The sequence below is a fragment of the Coregonus clupeaformis genome, chromosome 12, assembly GCF_020615455.1.
Source record: "Coregonus clupeaformis isolate EN_2021a chromosome 12, ASM2061545v1, whole genome shotgun sequence".
Classification (NCBI taxonomy): Eukaryota; Metazoa; Chordata; class Actinopteri; order Salmoniformes; family Salmonidae; genus Coregonus; species Coregonus clupeaformis.
In genome coordinates this window covers 26324307-26343943 of record NC_059203.1, presented here as the reverse complement: position 1 = coordinate 26343943, position 19637 = coordinate 26324307, and the positions used below count along the sequence as shown (strand labels likewise).

The window sequence follows — 19637 nt, the reverse complement described above, 5'->3', positions numbered from 1 at the left end:
GTGGATGAATGATATCTCAGCTTGTCAGTATTGAGCAGTAGCTGAGGTCAGAATATGGGGAGGAGGAGGTAGCAGATGGGGTGGAGGGGAGTAGTTGAGGGAATAGGGGTGGAGGAAAGGACGGGGAGGAAGAGAGGCGATAGGGGGCTGGTTAGGAGTTATCGACCGTTCCTCCCTCTTTCCACCCCTCCCTCTACCCATCCCTCCATCTCGCTGATGCACTGACTCCAGAGGCTTTAAAAAAATCAAACCCTGTCTCCATCCCCGACCCAGCAACAGTTGATAACCCTGTGTTACTCCTGAGAGCTGCTCACAGGTTGCTGGTGTTGCTGTACTCCTCTTTTCTCTCTGCTCTCTTCTTTTCTCTCCTATCTGACAGAAGGGTTCTGCTAGCGGTTAAGAGCGTTGGGCCAGTAACCGAAAGGTCACTGGTCGAATCCCCGAGCCGACTAGGTGAAAAGTCTGTGCCCTTGAGCAAAGTACTTAACCCTAATTGCTCCTCAGTCACTCTGGATAAGAGCGTCTGCTAAATGACTAAAATGTATAAATTATTACGACACTTTAGTTTGTTTCATAGACGGGTTCTAGATTCAAGCAGCGATAGTGTGCTGTTATCTGTAATATGATGTCAATTCATAGCAGTATATTTGTGTTTTTCTTCTACTGATGGTGGTAAACTAGGTCAAAAACACTGAACACAGGGTTCGCACAAGGTGCTTAAAGTACTTGAATTTGGCACTATGAAATTCAAGTACTGGAATACCTTAAAAATCTGATGTTTTCTCAAGTTGGTACTTGAAAAGTACTTGAATTAAAATGAGAGGAGAACAGAAAATTACAAAATATGTTAATATGAAAAATATTTGAAAAATATATTTGTCTTTCAAATTTTATTTCCTCACGTGTTTCGCGCTCTGGTTGCCAGGCAAGCTTGCTCATTCCACCCACACTGGCATTCATTCACCACTCTGTCCAAAGGGAAACTCCGCCCATTACATAGGCCGAGAGGTGAAACAAACTACCTCAGCCCAGACCTATAGTGGCAAGTGGCAGAGAGAAGGCCGCTGTCAACAGACATCCCCCAAACAAAAAAAACCTGACTCTCGGAGAATGAGTGTAGAACTGGTAAATAGTCGCTGATATTTCAGTCAGATGTCTAGCTAGCTAGGTAGCTCAAGAGCTCTGGCTATTATCCAGGTAGCTAGCTATAACTAGCTGGCTAGAAGGATGACGTTAGAAGCTTACATTGAACGGAGCCTGACCTCAGCAGGAGCAGTTGACTGAAATTAAGCTAGCTATAATCAAAATATTTTCTTTACAGAGAGTAGGGTTTGTACTCCCGAGTGGCGCAGTGGTCTAAGGCACTGCATCGCAGTGCTAAGCTGTGCCACTAGAGATCCTGGTTCGAATCCAGGCTCTGTCGTAGCCGGCCGCGACCGGGAGACCCATGGGGCGGCGCGCACAATTGGCCCAGCGTCGTCCAGGGTAGGGGAGGGATTTGGCCGGCAGGGGATGTAGCTCAGTTGGTAGAGCATGGCGTTTGCAACGCCAGGGTTGTGGGTTCGATAAAATAATGTATGCACTAACTGTAAGTCGCTCTGGATAAGAGCGTCTGCTAAATGACGTAAATGTAAATGTAGTAGTGAGACAGACAGGGGTGAGTCAGGCTGCAATGGAGGCAAAGGAGATACAAAGAGAGGAAGCATTAAAGCAAGCAGGGAGAGAGGTTAGTAGTACAGTGGTTCCCAAACGTGGGGTCCCCTGAGCGAATCTTTAATCTTATCAAACACATTAATAACTTGTTTCTCTTCAAATGGGTATAGAATACAACATTCTTGAGTCAACTAAAGGCCTTTTACACTGTCAGAATTCACTTTCATGTCATTATTTGTTGGGACAGTCTGTGGGACCTAAAATGTAGTGAAATATAAAGACAATTAAAATGTAAAGACAATTTAATATTGTATTCATGTAGACTGAACAAAAATGTAAATGTACATGCAACATTTTCAACGATTTTACTGAGTTACAGTTCATATAAGGAAATCAGTCAACGTCATCAGTACTGACTTACCACTCATGTATGAAGTAAATAAGTAGTGAAACACGTATTATTGAGGATGTGATTTAATAGTACATTTTTTTTTTTTTTTTGTGGTTGTGGCGATATACTGTCATCTGGTCAAATCAAATCAAATCAAATCAAATTTTATTGGTCACATGCGCCGAATACAACAGGTGCAGACATTACAGTGAAATGCTTACTTACAGCCCTTAACCAACAGTGCATTTATTTTAAACAAAAAAGTAAGAATAAAACAACAACAAAAAAGTGTTGAGAAAAAAAGAGCAGAAGTAAAATAAAGTGACAGTAGGGAGGCTATATATACAGTAAAATAAAGTGACAGTAGGGAGGCTATATATACAGGGGGGTACCGTTGCATTGTCAATGTGCGGGGGGCACCGGCTAGTTGAGTAATATGTACATGTGGGTAGAGTTAAAGTGACTATGCATAAATACTTAACAGAGTAGCAGCAGCGTAAAAGGATGGGGTGGGGGGCAGTGCAAATAGTCCGGGTAGCCATGATTAGCTGTTCAGGAGTCTTATGGCTTGGGGGTAGAAGCTGTTGAGAAGTCTTTTGGACCTAGACTTGGCACTCCGGTACTGCTTGCCGTGCGGTAGCAGAGAGAACAGTCTATGACTAGGGTGGCTGGAGTCTTTGACAATTTTGAGGGCCTTCCTCTGACACCGCCTGGTATAGAGGTCCTGGATGGCAGGGAGCTTGGCCGCAGTGATGTACTGGGCCGTACGCACTACCCTCTGTAGTGCCTTGCGGTCAGAGGCCAAGCAGTTGCCATACCAGGCGGTGATGCAACCAGTCAGGATGCTCTCGATGGTGCAGCTGTAGAATTTTTTGAGGATCTGAGGACCCATGCCAAATCTTTTTAGTCTCCTGAGGGGGAATAGGCTTTGTCGTGCCCTCTTCACGACTGCCTTGGTGTGTTTGGACCATGATAGTTCGTTGGTGATGTGGACACCAAGGAACTTGAAGCTCTCAACCTGTTCCACTACAGCCCCGTCAATGAGAATGGGGGCGTGCTCAGTCCTCTTTTTTTTCCTGTAGTCCACAATCATCTCCTTTGTCTTGGTCACGTTGAGGGAGAGGTTGTTGTCCTGGCACCACACGGCCAGATCTCTGACCTCCTCCCTATAGGCTGTCTCATCGTTGTCGGTGATCAGGCCTACCACTGTTGTGTCGTCGGCAAACTTAATGATGGTGTTGGAGTCGTGCCTAGCCATGCAGTCATGGGTGAACAGAGAGTACAGGAGGGGACTGAGCACGCACCCTGAGGGGCCCCCCGTGTTGAGGATCAGTGTGGCAGATGTGTTGTTACCTACCCTTACCACCTGGGGGTGGCCCGTCAGGAAGTCCAGGATCCAGTTGCAGAGGGAGGTGTTTAGTCCCAGGATCCTTAGCTTAGTGATGAGCTTAGAGGGCACTATGGTGTTGAATGCTGAGCTGTAGTCAATGAATAGCATTCTCACGTAGGTGTTCCTCTTGTCCAGGTGGGAAAGGGCAGTGTGGAGTGCGATAGAGATTGCATCATCTGTGGATCTGTTGGGGCGGTATGCAAATTGGAGTGGGTCTAGGGTTTCTGGGATTATGCTGTTGATGTGAGCCATGACCAGTCTTTCAAAGCACTTCATGGCTACAGACGTCAGTGCTACGGGTCGGTAGTCATTTAGGCAGGTTATCTTAGAGTTCTTGGGCACGGGGACTATGGTGGTCTGCTTGAAACATGTTGGTATTACAGACTCAGTCAGGGACATGTTGAAAATGTCAGTGAAGACACTTGCCAGTTGGTCAGCACATGCTCGGAGTACACGTCCTGGTAATCCGTCTGGCCCTGCGGCCTTGTGAATGTTGACCTGCTTAAAAGTCTTACTCACATCGGCTACGGAGAGCGTGATCACATAGTCGTCCGGAACAGCTGGTGCTCTCATGCATGCTTCAGTGTTGCTTGCCTCGAAGCGAGCATAGAAGTGGTTTAGCTCGTCTGGTAGGCTTGTGTCACTGGGCAGCTCGCGGCTGTGCTTCCCTTTGTAGTCTGTAATAGTTTTCAAGCCCTGCCACATCCGACGAGCGTCAGAGCCAGTGTAGTATGATTCAATCTTAGACCTGTATTGACTCTTTGCCTGTTTGATGGTTCGTCGGAGGTCATAGCGGGATTTCTTATAAGCGTCCGGGTTAGAGTCCCGTTCCTTGAAAGCGGCAGCTCTACCCTTTAGCTCAGTGCGGATGTTTCCTGTAATCCATGGCTTCTGGTTGGGGTATGTACGTACGGTCACTGTGGGGACGACATCATCGATGCACTTATTGATGAAGCCAGTGACTGATGTGGTGTACTCCTCAATGCTGTCTGAAGAATCCCGGAACATGTTCCAGTCTGTGCTAGCAAAACAGTCCTGTAGCTTAGCATCCGCGTCATCTGACCACTTTTTTATTAGCTCGAATCACTGGTGCTTCCTGCTTCAGTTTTTGCTTATAAGCAGGAATCAGGAGGATAGAGTTATGGTCAGATTTGCCAAATGGAGGGCGAGGGAGAGCTTTGTATGCGTCTCTGTGTGTGGAGTAAAGGTGGTCTAGAGTTTTTTCCCCTCTGGTTGCACATTTAACATGCTGGTAGAAATGAGGTAGAACGGATTTAAGTTTCCCTGCATTAAAGTCCCCGGCTACTAGGAGCGCTGCATCTGGATGAGCGTTTTCCTGTTGATTAATGGCCTTGTACAACTCATTCAGTGCAATCTTAATGCCAGCATTGGTTTGTGGTGGTAAATAGACAGCTATGAAAAATATAGATGAAAACTCTCTTGGTAAATAGTGTGGTCTACAGCTTATCATAAGATACTCTACCTCAGGCGAGCAAAACCTAGAGACTTCCTTAGTATTTGATTTTGTGCACCAGCTGTTGTTTACAAATATACAGAGACCGCCACCCCTCGTCTTACCGGAGTTTGCCGTTCTGTCCTGCCGATGTAGCGTATAGCCTGCTAGCTGAATGTTGTCATTGTTGTCGTTCAGCCACGACTCCGTAAAACATAAGATATTACAGTTTTTAATGTCCCGTTGGTAGGATAACCGTAATCTTAAATCGTCAATTTTATTCTCAAAAGATTGAACATTGGCTAATAGGATTGATGGGAGAGGCAGTTTACTCGTTCGCCGTCGGATCCTTACAAGGCACCCGGATCTGCGTCCACGATATCTCCGTCTCTTCCTCACGCGAATGACGGGGATCTGGGCCTTGTCGGGAGTCTGTAGAATATCCTTCGCGAACGCCTCGTTGAAGAAAAAGTCTTCGTCCAACGCGAGGTGAGTAATCGCTGTCCTGATATCCAGAAGCTCTCTTTGGTTATAAGAGACGATGGCAGAAACATTATGTACAAAATAAATTACAAATAACGCGGAAAAACACACATAGTAGTACAATTGGTTAGAGGGCTGTAAAACGGCAGCCATCTTCTTCCGCCGCTGTTCAGAGGACAGCGTGGCGTGGCGTGGCGACTAGAAACAATTGCATAATAGGAACTATTACAAATTGATGGTCCTTGAAACTAAATATTAGTGCTTGAAAAAGTCATTTAATTTGACTTGCCACTGTCTGTACGGACCCTGTGAACATTTGGAGTATTTTCTATCCTGCTTTTTGATCCTTTAAAAGTTTTTTATCAATGAGATGAGCTTTTTTTCTTCCTCAGAAATGTTTTGTACCTCTACATGTTCAGAGTGTGATAGCTCTTTGTGATATCTCTACGCCAGGGGTTATGACGCCTGAAATCAAGAGTTACCACCATGAGAACCAGGCAGCTATGTTGTCCTGTGAAGGTCAGTGTGAATATAGAATGGATTTACCTTGTTTACTTACAGTTGAAGTCGGAAGTTTACAGACACTTAGGTTGGAGTCAATAAAACTAGTTTTTCAACCACTCCACAAATTTCTTGTTAACAAACTATAGTTTTGGCAAGCCGGTTAGGACATCTACTTTGTGAATGATTAAAGTAACTTATCCAACAATTGTTTACAGACAGATTATTTCAGTTATAATTCACTGTATCACAATTCCAGTGGGTCAGAGGTTTACATACACTAAGTTGACTGTGCCGTTAAACAGCTTGGAAAATTCCAGAAAATGACGTCATGGCTTTAGAAGCTTCTGATAGGCTAATTGACATCATTTGAGTCAATTGGAGGTGTACCTGTAGATGTATTTCAAGGCCTACCTTCAAACTCAGTGCCTCTTTGCTTGACATCATGGGGAAATCAAAAGAAATCAGCCAAGACCTCATAAAAAAAGTTGTAGACCTCCACAAGTCTGGTTCATCCTTGGGAGCAATTTCCAAACACCTGAAGGTACCACGTTCATCTGTACAAACAATTACGCAAGTATAAACACTCACCACCTTCCGGAGACACTTGAAACCCCACGTCTTTAAGGAATACCTGGGATAGAATAAAGTAATCCTTCTACCCCCCCTTACCCCACCCCCCAATTTTCTATATATATATATATATATAGTAAAGTGGTTATCCCACTGGCTATAAGGTGAATGCACCAATTTGTAAGTCGCTGGATAAGAGCGTCTGCTAAATGATGTAAATGTGGAGGAAAAAGGGGGTCGCTTGCAAGCCGAAGAACACCATCCCAAGCGTGAAGCACGGGGGTGGCAGCATCATGCTGTGGGGGTGCTTTCCTGCAGGATGGACTGGTGCACTTCACAACATAGATGGCATCATGAGGAAGGACAATTATGTGGATATATTGAAGCAAAATCTCAAGACATCAGTCAGGAAGTTGAAGCTTGGTCGCAAATGGATCTTCCAAATGGACAATGACCCCAAGCATACTTCCAAAGTAGTGGCAAATGGCTTAAGGACAACAAAGTCAAGGTATTGGAGTGGCCATCACAAAGCCCTGACCTCAATCCTATAGAAAATGTGTGGGCAGAACTGAAAAAGCGTGTGCGAGCAAGGAGGCCTACAAACCTGACTCAGTTACACCAGCTCTGTCAGGAGGAATGGGCCAAAATTCACCCAACTTATTGTGGGAAGCTTGTGGAAGGCTACCCGAAACATTTGACCCAAGTTAAACATTTTAAAGGCAATGCTACCAAATACTAATTGAGTGTATGTAAACTTCTGACCCACTGGGAATGTGATGAAATAAATAAAAACTGAAATAAATCATTCTCTCTACTATTATTCTGACATTTCACATTCTTAAAATAAAGTTGTGATCCTATCTGACCTAAGACAGGGAATTTTTACTAGGATTAAATGTCTGGAATTGTGAAAAACTGAGTTTAAATGTATTTGGCTAAGGTGTATGTAAACTTCCGACTTCAACTGTAGCTGTTGTCTACACTGGTCATCTACTAGAGTGGGCTTGTGTCATTATCTGATGCCCTGGTTAGTTCATATAGGGCCAAAACCAAGAGGACTATATATGAAAACACTGTCCACGAAAAAAATATTGGTCTGTTCTTTCGACCAATCGATTAGTCTACATTTTTATACGTGTATTTTTCCATATATAGACACACCCAATGTTTTAATAAAATCAACTATATGTAGGCTACTGAGCTTGTCTGACGTTTTAAGCACTGTGATCAAAAATGAAGACACACAAATTACTAAAGACCAGAGATCAATATACCCTAACCAGAAGAAAAAAACCTGTTCCCGACCCTGACCGTTCCTCCTCCCTCTGCCAGTTGCCGGTAATGGGCTACACCAGCGGTACGCAACCTTTTCCATTTGGAGTGCCAAGTTATCGTACCATTTCTACTGATCTGCTTGCTGATGATTAATCTACTGACGATTTTCATATGCACATATATTTATTTCATTTATAATAATCTTCATATTTCATAATCAATGTCAATTGGTTAGTCCAAATTCATTCAAGGGTTTTTCTTTATTTTTACTATTTTTTACATTGTAGAATACTAGTGAAGACATCACAACTATGAAATAACACATATGGAATCATGTAGTAACCAAAAAAGGGTTAAACAAATCAAAATATATTTTAAAATAGCCACCTTTTGCCTTGATGACAGCTTTGCACACTCTTGGCATTCTATAAACCAGCTTCACCTGGAATGCTTTTCCAACAGTCTTGAAGGAGTTCCCACATATGCTGAGCACTTGTTGGCTGCTTTTCCTTCACTCTGCCGTCCAACTCATCCCAAACCATCTCAATTGGGTTGAGGTCGGGGGATTGTGGAGGCCAGGTCATCTGATGCAGCACTCCATCACTCTCCTTCTTGGTAAAATAGCCATTACACAGCCTGTAGGTGTGTTGGGTCATTATCCTGTTGAAAAACAAATGATAGTCCCACTAAGCCCAAACCAGATGGGATGGCGTATCGCTGCAGAATGCGGTGGTAGCCATGCTGGTTAAGTGTCCCTTGAATTCTAAATAAATCACAGACAGGGTCACCACAAAAGCACCCCCACACCATAACACCTCCTCCTCCATGCTTTACGGTGGGAACTACACATGCGGAGATCATCCGTTCACCCACACGCGTCTCACAAAGACACAGCAGTTTGAACCAAAAATGTGGACTCCAGACCAAAAGACAAATTTAATTGCTCGTGTTTCTTGGCCCAAGCAGGTCTCTTCTTCTTATTGGTGTCCTTTAGTAGTGGTTTCTTTGCAGCAATTTGACCATGAAGGCTTGATTCACACAGTCCCCTCTTAACAATTGATGTTGAGATGTCTGTTACTTGAACTCTGTGAAGCATTTATTTGGGCTGCAATTTCTGAGGCTGGTAACTCTAATGAACTTATCCTCTGCAGCAGAGGTAACTCTACGTCTTCCGTTCCTGTGGCGGTCCTCATGAGAGCCAGTTTCATCATAGCGCTTGGTGGTTTTTGCGACTGCACTTGAAGAAACTTTCAAAGTTCTTGAAATGTTCCATATTAACTGACCTTCATGTCTTAAAGTAATGATGGACTGTCATTTCTCATTGCTTATTTGAGCTGTTCTTGCTATTAATATGGACTTGGTCTTTTACCAAATAGGGCTATCTTCTGTATACCACCCCTACCTTGTCACACCACAACTGATTGGCATAAACGCATTAAGAAGGAAAGAAATTCCACAAATTAACTTTTAAGAAGGCACACGTGTTAATTAAAATGCATTCCAGGTGACTACCTCATGAAGCTGGTTGAGAGAATGCCAAGAGTTTGCAAAGCTGTCATCAAGGCAAAGGGTGGCTATTTGAAGAATCTCAAATATAAAATATATTTTGATTTGTTTAACACTTTTTGGTTATTACATAATTTCATGTGTTATTTCATCGTTTTGATGTCTTCACTATTATTGTACAATGTAAAACATTTTACAAATAAAGAGAAACCCTTGAATGAGTAGGTGTGTCCAAACTTTTGACTGGTAGTGTATATCTAAATGAAAATCATACAAATATAAAAGTAACTTCCATTGCCAATATGTATAAATAGCCTACATAAATCCAACACATAAAAACATTTCAGCCATTAGGTAGAAAATATCCTGATAAATATCCTAGAAATAACATTGGCTATGCATGACCTGTCTGCGAGGAACTTGACAGTTATCATCAACTATGAAACTTGGTCAGGCCTGAAGCTTGCGCTAGCAAACTTGCAACATTGTATAAAATATTCTGGGCCCTCAGTTTCCTGTGCCAGTGGGCTCCAGACAGACAGACACAGCTGTAGGCTATTTGCGCAAGGGATAAAAAGTAATCATGTAGGCCTTTTTTAATGATTTTAACGGTTTCCACCGGATCAGAGCATGACATTTTTTTTCTCCTTTCATGCTGAGTGGTTTTTGAAAGGGAGAGTGCTGGAAAGATTTTAAAAATAGGTTATGTTGAGAAACTATTGTAATTCTCAATGGTTTAAAAACAGACTTTGTTTACTTGGTGTTTGAGGTGAAGAAGAAAATACTTTGAGAACTCCACAGTGATGGTGAGTTAAGACAATCAGAAATAGTATCAGATCCCCAAATGGGCACATTTATAAGCCTACATTTGCACGCAGACCAGGTGGCCTAGTTCTATGCGTAATCAGGTGCGTGTCCTTACTCAAGACAGGAGCGCTCCAAACAAAAGACAATTTAATAAATTAATACGTCGTAAATGGAATGAAATAAACCAAAACTTTAACAAAATATAGCCTAGGTTGTGCGCTCTGCAAACAACGTGTCCACTCCTACAATGACAGCGGTAAGACTGTAATAATAATATTGAATGCATTAACAGAAATTACCGTAACCAAACAAACACTGTAGATTAGAAATTATGGGGATGTACTACTGGTGATACTGGTGTGCCATCCCCATGGACTCCACAATGGATTAGTCCACTCAGACAGGCGTGAATCAGACGGATGTCTCGTGTCCCCTAAAATGTGTTTGATATATTTGCCACTTCTAGACTAAAAAAATATTGGGCGACCAACAGCCTATCGACCAAACAATAGACCAGTCGACTAAATGGGGTCAGCCCTAGAAGGCACCCTAACTGATGCTCGTACCGGGAAGTAGGGAGAGAGAAGGGGGTGATAGAGGGAAGGAAAGGGGGCGGGAGAACGAGAGAGGGGGGAGAAAAAGAGTGAGAGGAGAGAGTGAGGAAAAAGATGGGGGTTTTACCTCATCCCTACCTACCCTTTACATGTCCATCTACTCTACCTTTGTTCTACTGCTCCACTATCCCTCTTGTTCTATCCTCCTTTCTACTTACTGTATGCACTCTTTTTCACTGCTGTGGACCTCTTTCATCTAGCTCCTCTCCCTCTCTATATTCATAACATTCCTTCACCCCCTCTCTTTTTCTATCCTGCTTTTCACTTTCACCCCGCGTCTCTCTCTTTCCATCTCTTTCCCTCTCTCTCTACCTCTCTCTCTGTCTCGCTTCCTCTCACCCTCTCTTTCCCCCCTACCCCCTCTATCTCTTTCTCTCTCTTACCTCTCTCAGCCTGGAAGTGTAATGCTGAATAGAATGTAGTGATAATTACAGTGGAAGAGGGATGAGTTAAGTGACAACAGGCCAAGTAGCAGAGAGGAGAGGAGAGGTGTCTGTGTGACGTGACAACAGGCCCAGTAGCAGAGAGGAGAGGTGTGTGACGTGACAACAGGCCCAGTAGCAGAGAGGAGAGGAGAGGTGTGTGACGTGACAACAGGCCCAGTAGCAGAGAGGAGAGGTGTGTGTGTGTGTGACGTGACAACAGGCCCAGTAGCAGAGAGGAGAGGTGTGTGTGTGTGTGACGTGACAACAGGCCCAGTAGCAGAGAGGAGAGCTGTGTGACGTGACAACAGGCCCAGTAGCAGAGAGGAGAGGTGTGTGTGTGACGTGACAACAGGCCCAGTAGCAGAGAGGAGAGGTGTGTGACGTGACAACAGGCCCAGTAGCAGAGAGGAGAGGAGTGGTGTGTGACGTGACAACAGGCCCAGTAGCAGAGAGGAGAGGTGTGTGTGTGTGACGTGACAACAGGCCCAGTAGCAGAGAGGAGAGGTGTGTGACGTGACAACAGGCCCAGTAGCAGAGAGGAGAGGAGTGGTGTGTGACGTGACAACAGGCCCAGTAGCAGAGAGGAGAGGAGTGGTGTGTGACGTGACAACAGGCCCAGTAGCAGAGAGGAGAGGAGTGGTGTGTGACGTGACAACAGGCCCAGTAGCAGAGAGGAGAGGTGTGTGTGTGACGTGACAACAGGCCCAGTAGCAGAGAGGAGAGGTGTGTGACGTGACAACAGGCCCAGTAGCAGAGAGGAGAGGAGTGGTGTGTGACGTGACAACAGGCCCAGTAGCAGAGAGGAGAGGAGTGGTGTGTGACGTGACAACAGGCCCAGTAGCAGAGAGGAGAGGTGTGTGTGTGTGTGACGTGACAACAGGCCCAGTAGCAGAGAGGAGAGCTGTGTGACGTGACAACAGGCCCAGTAGCAGAGAGGAGAGGTGTGTGTGTGACGTGACAACAGGCCCAGTAGCAGAGAGGAGAGGTGTGTGTGTGACGTGACAACAGGCCCAGTAGCAGAGAGGAGAGGTGTGTGACGTGACAACAGGCCCAGTAGCAGAGAGGAGAGCTGTGTGACGTGACAACAGGCCCAGTAGCAGAGAGGAGAGCTGTGTGACGTGACAACAGGCCCAGTAGCAGAGAGGAGAGCTGTATGACGTGACAACAGGCCCAGTAGCAGAGAGGAGAGCTGTGTGACGTGACAACAGGCCCAGTAGCAGAGAGGAGAGCTGTGTGACGTGACAACAGGCCCAGTAGCAGAGAGGAGAGCTGTGTGACGTGAAAACAGGCCCAGTAGCAGAGGGGAGAGCTGTGTGACGTGACAACAGGCCCAGTAGCAGAGAGGAGAGCTGTGTGACGTGACAACAGGCCCAGTAGAAGAGCAGAGAGGTGTGTGAAGTTAATCAAACAACCAGCCACGCTGTTAAAACAGAACGTATTTCAAACATGGGGAAGATACGGTATAAGGGCTAAAGGAGAGCTTTTACAGGTGTGGCCTTGTAGTCATGTCCCTCTGTAGTGTCTCTCTAGGCTACTTTAACACTCAACAACAGGACTTTGGACCACAGGGTGTGGCACTGAAGTGTGTGTCTGTGTGCGCTTGATATGCATGCAGTATGTGAGTGTACGGGTGTGTGTGCAGAATGTGTGTGTTGCAGTACAACATGTAGTGTGTTTCCTGTCTCATGCAGGGAGTATTTTTCCGCCCTCTGCTCTGCTGTGTGTTTGTATGAATGAGGAAGTGGATTTAGTTGGCCACCTGCCTTGTATTCATACTGCTCTCACTTCCTTCACTCAGAGGGAATTCCTTAGCTAGTAGTAGATATACACACTCAGCCTGTTCTCTGGCTATTCAATACTCTGCTCTCTCTCTCCCATATCCATCTACTTCTTGAACTAAGGTATGATTTCCGCTCTCTCCCTCTCTCCCTCCCCCCTCTCCCTCCCCCTCTCCCGCTCCCCCTCCCCCCTCCCGCTCCCCCTCCCCCTCCCCCCTCCCCCCTCTCCCGCTCCCCTCCCCCCTCCCCCCTCTCCCTCTCTCCCTCCCCCTCTCCCTCTCCCTCTCTCCCTCCCCCCTCTCCCTCTCTCCCTCCCCCCTCTCCCTCTCTCCCTCCCCCCTCTCCCTCTCTCCCTCCCCCCTCTCCCTCTCTCCCTCCCCCTCTCCCTCTCTTCCCCCCCCTCTCTCCCTCTCTCCCTCTCTCCCTCTCTCCCTCCCCCTCTCTCCCTCTCTCCCTCTCTCCCTCCCTCCCCCTCTCCCTCTCTCCCTCCCTCCCCCCTCTCCCTCTCTCCCTCCCTCCCCCCTCTCCCTCTCGGTTACTGGCACAACGCTCTTAACCACTAAGCTACCTGCCGCCCAATCCGCCGCTGTGTCTGTCTCTGTCTCTGTCGCTGTCTCTCTCTCTGTCTCTCTCTCTCTGTCTCTCTCTCTCTGTCTCTCTCTCTCTGTCTCTCTCTCTGTCTCTCTCTCTCTCTCTCTCTCTCTCTCTCTCTCTCTGTTTAGGAGAGGGAGTGAAGATAATGAAAGAAGGAGAGGAGAAGAAGAGAGGGAGGGAGAGAGGGATTAGAAGATAGTTTAAGATTATTGAGGGAAATTACAGTTCTGCCCACAATGTTAACCCTTTCATGTGACGTTCATTGTTGCTTCTCAGATCAATTGACTTTTGATTTTACAATAAAGTAAAAGTAGATTAAAGCCAGAGAGTAGTCTTGAATTTGCATACTCTCATTGCAATAAAATAAAAATAAACAGATTTTCAAGTAACTGAAAAGATCGTCAAGTGCAGCTATAGCAGTTTGGATGAATTTAATCAGGTCAAGTAACTACTAGAACAATTAGTTTTTTTCAGGGAATCCAGTGCTCCATAAAAAGCAACGGTATTGTACTGCAGAATATTTGACAATGAAACACAGTCCATCAGTAAATGAAGAATCCAGCCCCCTCTAATTTCTGCATTCACGTGAATTATTAGATAATTCTCCTCATCCTTCCTTTTCACATTATTTTATTCCTCATCTGTCCGTCTCACATCCCCTCTCTCACAATAGCTATAATTACTGCATTCCTCGTTAATGACATAAATGTACTGTTTTGCATAACAACCACAACAAGGGGAGGCATCTGCGTCAGTAGCAGGGCTTTTGGGGGTTGGGGGGACAGCTAACTTCATGCTATTCTACACCCTTTGCCATGAGGCTGATTAATTCTATCTGATGGTGTTTGCATGTTTAGATAAAAATACAAATAATGTCCCTTTTTATTGTTTTGTGCTCAATCTGATTGGGTGGGCCTGGCTCCCCAGTGGGTGGAATTGGGCCCACCCGTGCCTATGTGGCTGATCTGTGTTATTTTCTTGGTGTTGGAAATGCTCCGGCGCTTAGGCTCATTTCACTAATGAAATGACTATATTGGTAAATTAGCGTGCCAGTTGATTAGCTTGGCTTAATGAGTAGCTAGATCCTCGTCCATCGACACTAATAAACATTGCTTCTACTCATAGAGATGTGTCACCGCTCTGTGTTTTTGTTGTTGCTTGTTCTATCCGGTGATGGATAAAGTATAGTTAATGTGGTTTATAGCAACGTGACAGTGAGAAACAAGATTAAGTCGATAAAAGTCATGTTTACAGCTGTCTTTCAGACCGCATATTCAAGCCAACATTACCTAAGTACTGTAGAGAGGAAGATGGATGGAGAAGAGGGATGGATGAAGAGGAAGAGGGATGGATGGAGAGAAGGGTACAGAGGGAGAGGGTGAGAGCAATACACAGAGAGAGAGAAATTGAAAATGATACAGAAAAAGAGATGCAGAGAGAGATTGAGAGAGGCCAGTGACTAGGGCACATATTATAGTGTACTCTATGCTGGCTAAAAGCTCCAACTCTGTTTGGGCCCTTTGCTAATACTAGGAAGCCATATAGTGGCCCTCCGGTGGCCCCCAGGCGACTGCTGACATTTTCCAAAGTCAATAGATTTTGTTTGGAATTTACTCACTCTGACATTTACACACACACACACACACACACACACACACACACACACACCTAGTTACATCAGGCTAATGCATATGTAGACCAGATCAGCGATTCCTCTTTTGCCCAGAAGCGTTGCTGACAACACCACCATGGAAACTTTAGAGGCCAGGTTGCTTCCCCTCTGTGGAAACACACACACACATACACACACACACACACAGGAACACACACTTTATTGGAGAGCAGTATAGATTGGCATCACAGGAGGTTGGTGGCATCTTAATTAGGGAGGATGGGCTTGTGGTAAAGGCTGGAGCGGAATCAGTGAAATGGTATCAAGTACATCAAACACATGGTTCCATTTGCTCCGTTCTGGCCATTATCACGAACCGTCCTCCTGTGTTAGGCATTCAGTTTGAATGGTAACCGGTATATAGATTGGGGTTGGTTCATTCTAAGTTAAGAGCGGTAAATTAATCATGATGGTTGTTCTCTGACCAGCTGGTTCAGTGAAAGGCCTGAGGAGACGGTGCTTCTCTGGTTCAGCTAGTCATGGTGGCTACGCTGGCTCAGTCGTTGTCAGGAAGAGGTTAAATCAGTGTAATTGGTCTGATTCTGTGCTCTATGTTCCAGAGAAGAATATTTTAACCCAATCTAAGTATTTTACATTTTTGTTATTTAGCAGACACTCTTATCCAGAGCAACTTATAATATTAATTAGGGTTATGTGCCTTGCTTAAGGGCATATCAGGTGGTCCTCTGTAGCTCAATTGGTAGAGCATGGCGCTTGTAACGCCAGGGTAGTGGGTTCGATCCCCCGGACCACCCATACGTGAAAATGTATGCACACATGACTGTAAGTCGCTTTGGATAAAAGCGTCTGCTAAATGGCATATTATATTATTAATATATCGACTGATTTTTCACCTAGTCGGCTCGGGGATTCGAACCAGTAACCTTTCGGTTACTGGCCCAACGTTGTTAACTGCTAGGCTACCTTCACTGTACACTGCAACTACACTATATATACAAAAGTATGTGGACACCCCATTAAATTGCTGTTGCTGACAGGTGTATAAAATCTAGCGCACAGACACGTAATCTCCATAGACATACATTGGCAGTAGAATGGCCTTACTGAAGAGCTCAGTGACTTTTCCAACAAGTCAGTTCGTCAGATGTCTGCCCTTCTAGAGCTGCACCGGTCAACTGTAAGTGCTGTTATTGTGAATTGGAAACGTCTAGGAGCAACAACTATTCAGCCGCGAAGTGGTAGGCCACACAAGCTCACAGAACGGGACCGCCGAGTGCTGAAGCGTGTAGCACATAAAAAACGTCTGTCCTCGGTTGCAACACTCATTACCGAGTTCCAAACTGCCTCTGGAAGCAATGTCAGAACAATAACTTTTCGTCGGGAGCTTCATGAAATGGGTTTCCATGGCTGAGCAGCCGCACACAAGCCTACGATCACCATGAGCAATGCTAAGCGTCAACTGGAGTGGTGTAAAGTTCCCCGCCATTGGACTCTGGAGCAGTGGAAACAATGCATTTTGTGGAGTGATGAATCACACTTCTCCATCTGGCAGTTCGACAGACGAATCTGGGTTTGATGGAGGAGGAATAATGGTCGGGGGCTGTTTTTCATGGTTCGGGCTAGGCCCTATAGTCCCAGTAAAGGGAAATCTTAACACTACAGCATACAATGACATTCTAGATTATTCTGTGCTTCCAACTTTGTGGCAACAGTTTGGGGAAGGCCCTTTCCTGTTTCAGCATGACAATGCCCCCGTGCACAAAGCGAGGTCCATACAGAAATGTTTTTAAGAGAATGGTGTGGAAGAACTTGACTGGCTTGCACAGAGCCTTGACCTCAACCCCATCGAACACCTTTGGGATGAATTGGAACGCCGACTGCGAGCCAGGCCTAATCGGCCAACATCAGTGCACAACCTCACTAATGCTCTTGTTGCTGAATGGACGCAAGTCCCCGCAGCAACATTTCAACATCTAATGGAAAGCCTTCCCAGAAGAGTGGAAGCTGTTATAGCAGCAAAGGGGGGACCAACTCCATATTAATGCCCATGAGTTTGGAATGAGATGTTCGATGAGCAGGTGTCCACATACTTTTGGTCATGTAGTGTACATCTGCAACCCTGTGTATGTGACTAAATAAAAATCTAATCTAACCATACACCACTTGCCTATATAAAATTGCCACTTCTGGCTAATTGTACTGTAATACAGTGTACATGCAGGTGTGTTTTTGTTTGTTTGTGGTTGTGGATGTGCATGCGTGTCGGTGTGTGTGTTCCCGGCCTGTGTGACAGAGAATGTGAATCCGAAGAGTCACACTCCGACACATCAGCTCTGATCACATAAGCACACATCAAAGGCTGACCTCCATTTGGGGTGTTTAGTGTGTCATGGAGACCCAGAGGAGTGGGACATACGCACACACGCACGCACACACACACACACACACACACACACACACACACCGGCCCAGAGGAGTGGTCCAGAGCGCGATCTCACATTAGCATAATATCCTCTTCCTGACTCCGGTCAGTTCCAACACACAGTGCTGTATTAAAACCTGCTGTATTAGACTCTAATACCTCCCATGCAATAGCACCTATTATTGCTGCTCTCTACAGCTACACGCCACTGATATCTTCTCTATACCACTGGATCCTGTTGTCCTAGAACCAGGTTTCTATGGTGATTCCCATGGTATCTTTATCCTCTGCTTCCATATAGGGGAATTATGATTCTATGTTAAAAGCAGTCATTTTGGGATAGGCAGTTGGATAGACTGACGGCCTGTTAATCCTATACAAACAAAGGGGCCGTGGGTGTCATGGGAGAGTCATATTATCCTAAATACTGTACATGTTCTACTGTATGTCCTTAGACTTTGTTTAACTTCAATGCAAAGCATGGCTGTCCTCACGTTCTTTTACGAGAATCAGCTGTTATCTGACATGAGATCTGTGCTTTTGTATTGTCTTCTGTTATTGTTCCTTTTCTCCTCTCTTTTCTTATCCTTTCCTGCCCTCCACAGAGAATAGTGGCCTTGCTGTTCTAACAGGTCATTCCCCAAACCAAACCTCAATTACTTAAATTTGCTCTCATCAGTGTCCCATCACAATTATTTGAAAACTATGTCATTTCATTATACGACTTTTGCTATATATATATATTTTAAAAAAAAAACTTTTTCTTGTCTCTTTCTCCTGCAGTTACGTGGAACAGTGGTCAACGGATCATGTCTCCACTGTTTCCGTGGTAGCTAATGCACTTCCGGGTCCAGAAGCTTGTCCACTGATGTTCAACTCCCACACCTGGCAGAGAGACCCCACACACTACTTCTACAATACCCACGATTCCTGTCTGCACAAAGTAAGGACTTAGGTGTTGAAGCCCTTAGGTGACTTGGACTTCCTTGTTTTAATATTGAACTATTTCAGCAACACTAACCAGTTTTTAGTTTACAATAGTGATCTTAGAGGGACTGTAGAGGCACTGAGAGACAGTCTGAGAGTAAAGAGAGAAAAACAAAGAACAACAAGAAAACAAAATGGCCAACAACACGGCGGACCACCCTCCGGGGAACTCTGTTGCCGATGGCAACCAAGAAGGGGACTTTGGCATCACGGTGATCGATCTCCGGGACCTGATGGAGTTGAGGAGCGGAGAGGCCGTCACCAAGATAGCCGACTCATACGGAGACGTGCAGGGGCTCTGCCGCAGGCTCAAGACATCGCCCATCGAGGGTAAGAGACGTTATACACACACAGATACACACACACACACACACACACACACACACACACACATACACACACTACTCTATCACCACCATTAACCCTGCTGAGTGTTGTTTGTCATGATTACAGTGCCTTGCAAAAGTATTCATCCCCCTTGGCGTTTTTCCTATTTTGTTGCATTACAACCTCTAATTTAAATGGATGTTTATTTGGATTTCATGTAATGGTCATACACAAAATAGTCCAAATTGGTAAAGTGCAATGAAAAAAATAACTTGTTTCAAAAAATTCAAAAAAATAAATAACAGAAAAGTGGTGCGTGCATATGTATTCACCCCCTTTGCTATGAAGCCCCTAAATAAGATCTGGTGCAACCAATTACCTTCAGAAGTCACTTAATTAGTTAAATAAAGTCCACCTGTGTGCAATCTAAGTGTCACATGATCTGTCACATGGTCTCAGTATATATACACCTGTTCTGAAAGGCCCCAGAGTCTGCAACACCACTAAGCAAGGGGCACCGCCAAGCAAGCAGCACCATGAAGACCAAGGAGCTCTCCAAACAGGTCAGGGACAAAGTTGTGGAGAAGTACAGATCAGGGTTGGGTTATAAAAAAATATCAGAAACTTTAAACATCCCACGGAGCACCATTAAATCTATTATTAAAAAATGGAAAGAATATGGCCCCACAACAATCCTGCCAAGAGAGGGCCGACCACCAAAACTCACGGACCAGGCAAGGAGGGCATTAATCAGAGGCAACAAAGAGACTAAAGATAACCCTGAAGGAGCTGCAAAGCTCCACAGCAGAGATTGGAGTATCTGTC

The 19637-nt window shown here is 45.1% G+C and overlaps 1 protein-coding gene across 6 annotated transcripts in view; it reads left to right on the top strand.

Moving 5' to 3' along the window:
- The window catches only part of LOC121578138 (plasma membrane calcium-transporting ATPase 1), a 187913-nt gene that overhangs the window by 60541 nt on the left and 107735 nt on the right, over positions 1-19637 (top strand). For all 6 annotated transcript variants that reach the window (XR_006002737.1, XR_006002736.1, XM_041892265.1 and 3 more), the window contains exon 2: positions 18282-18815. Coding sequence is in view for 4 of the 6 variants with exons in the window: in XM_041892265.1 (XP_041748199.1) it covers positions 18620-18815 (196 nt within the window). In the remaining 2 variants the exon portion in view is untranslated. The remainder of the gene's footprint in view (positions 1-18281; positions 18816-19637) is intronic.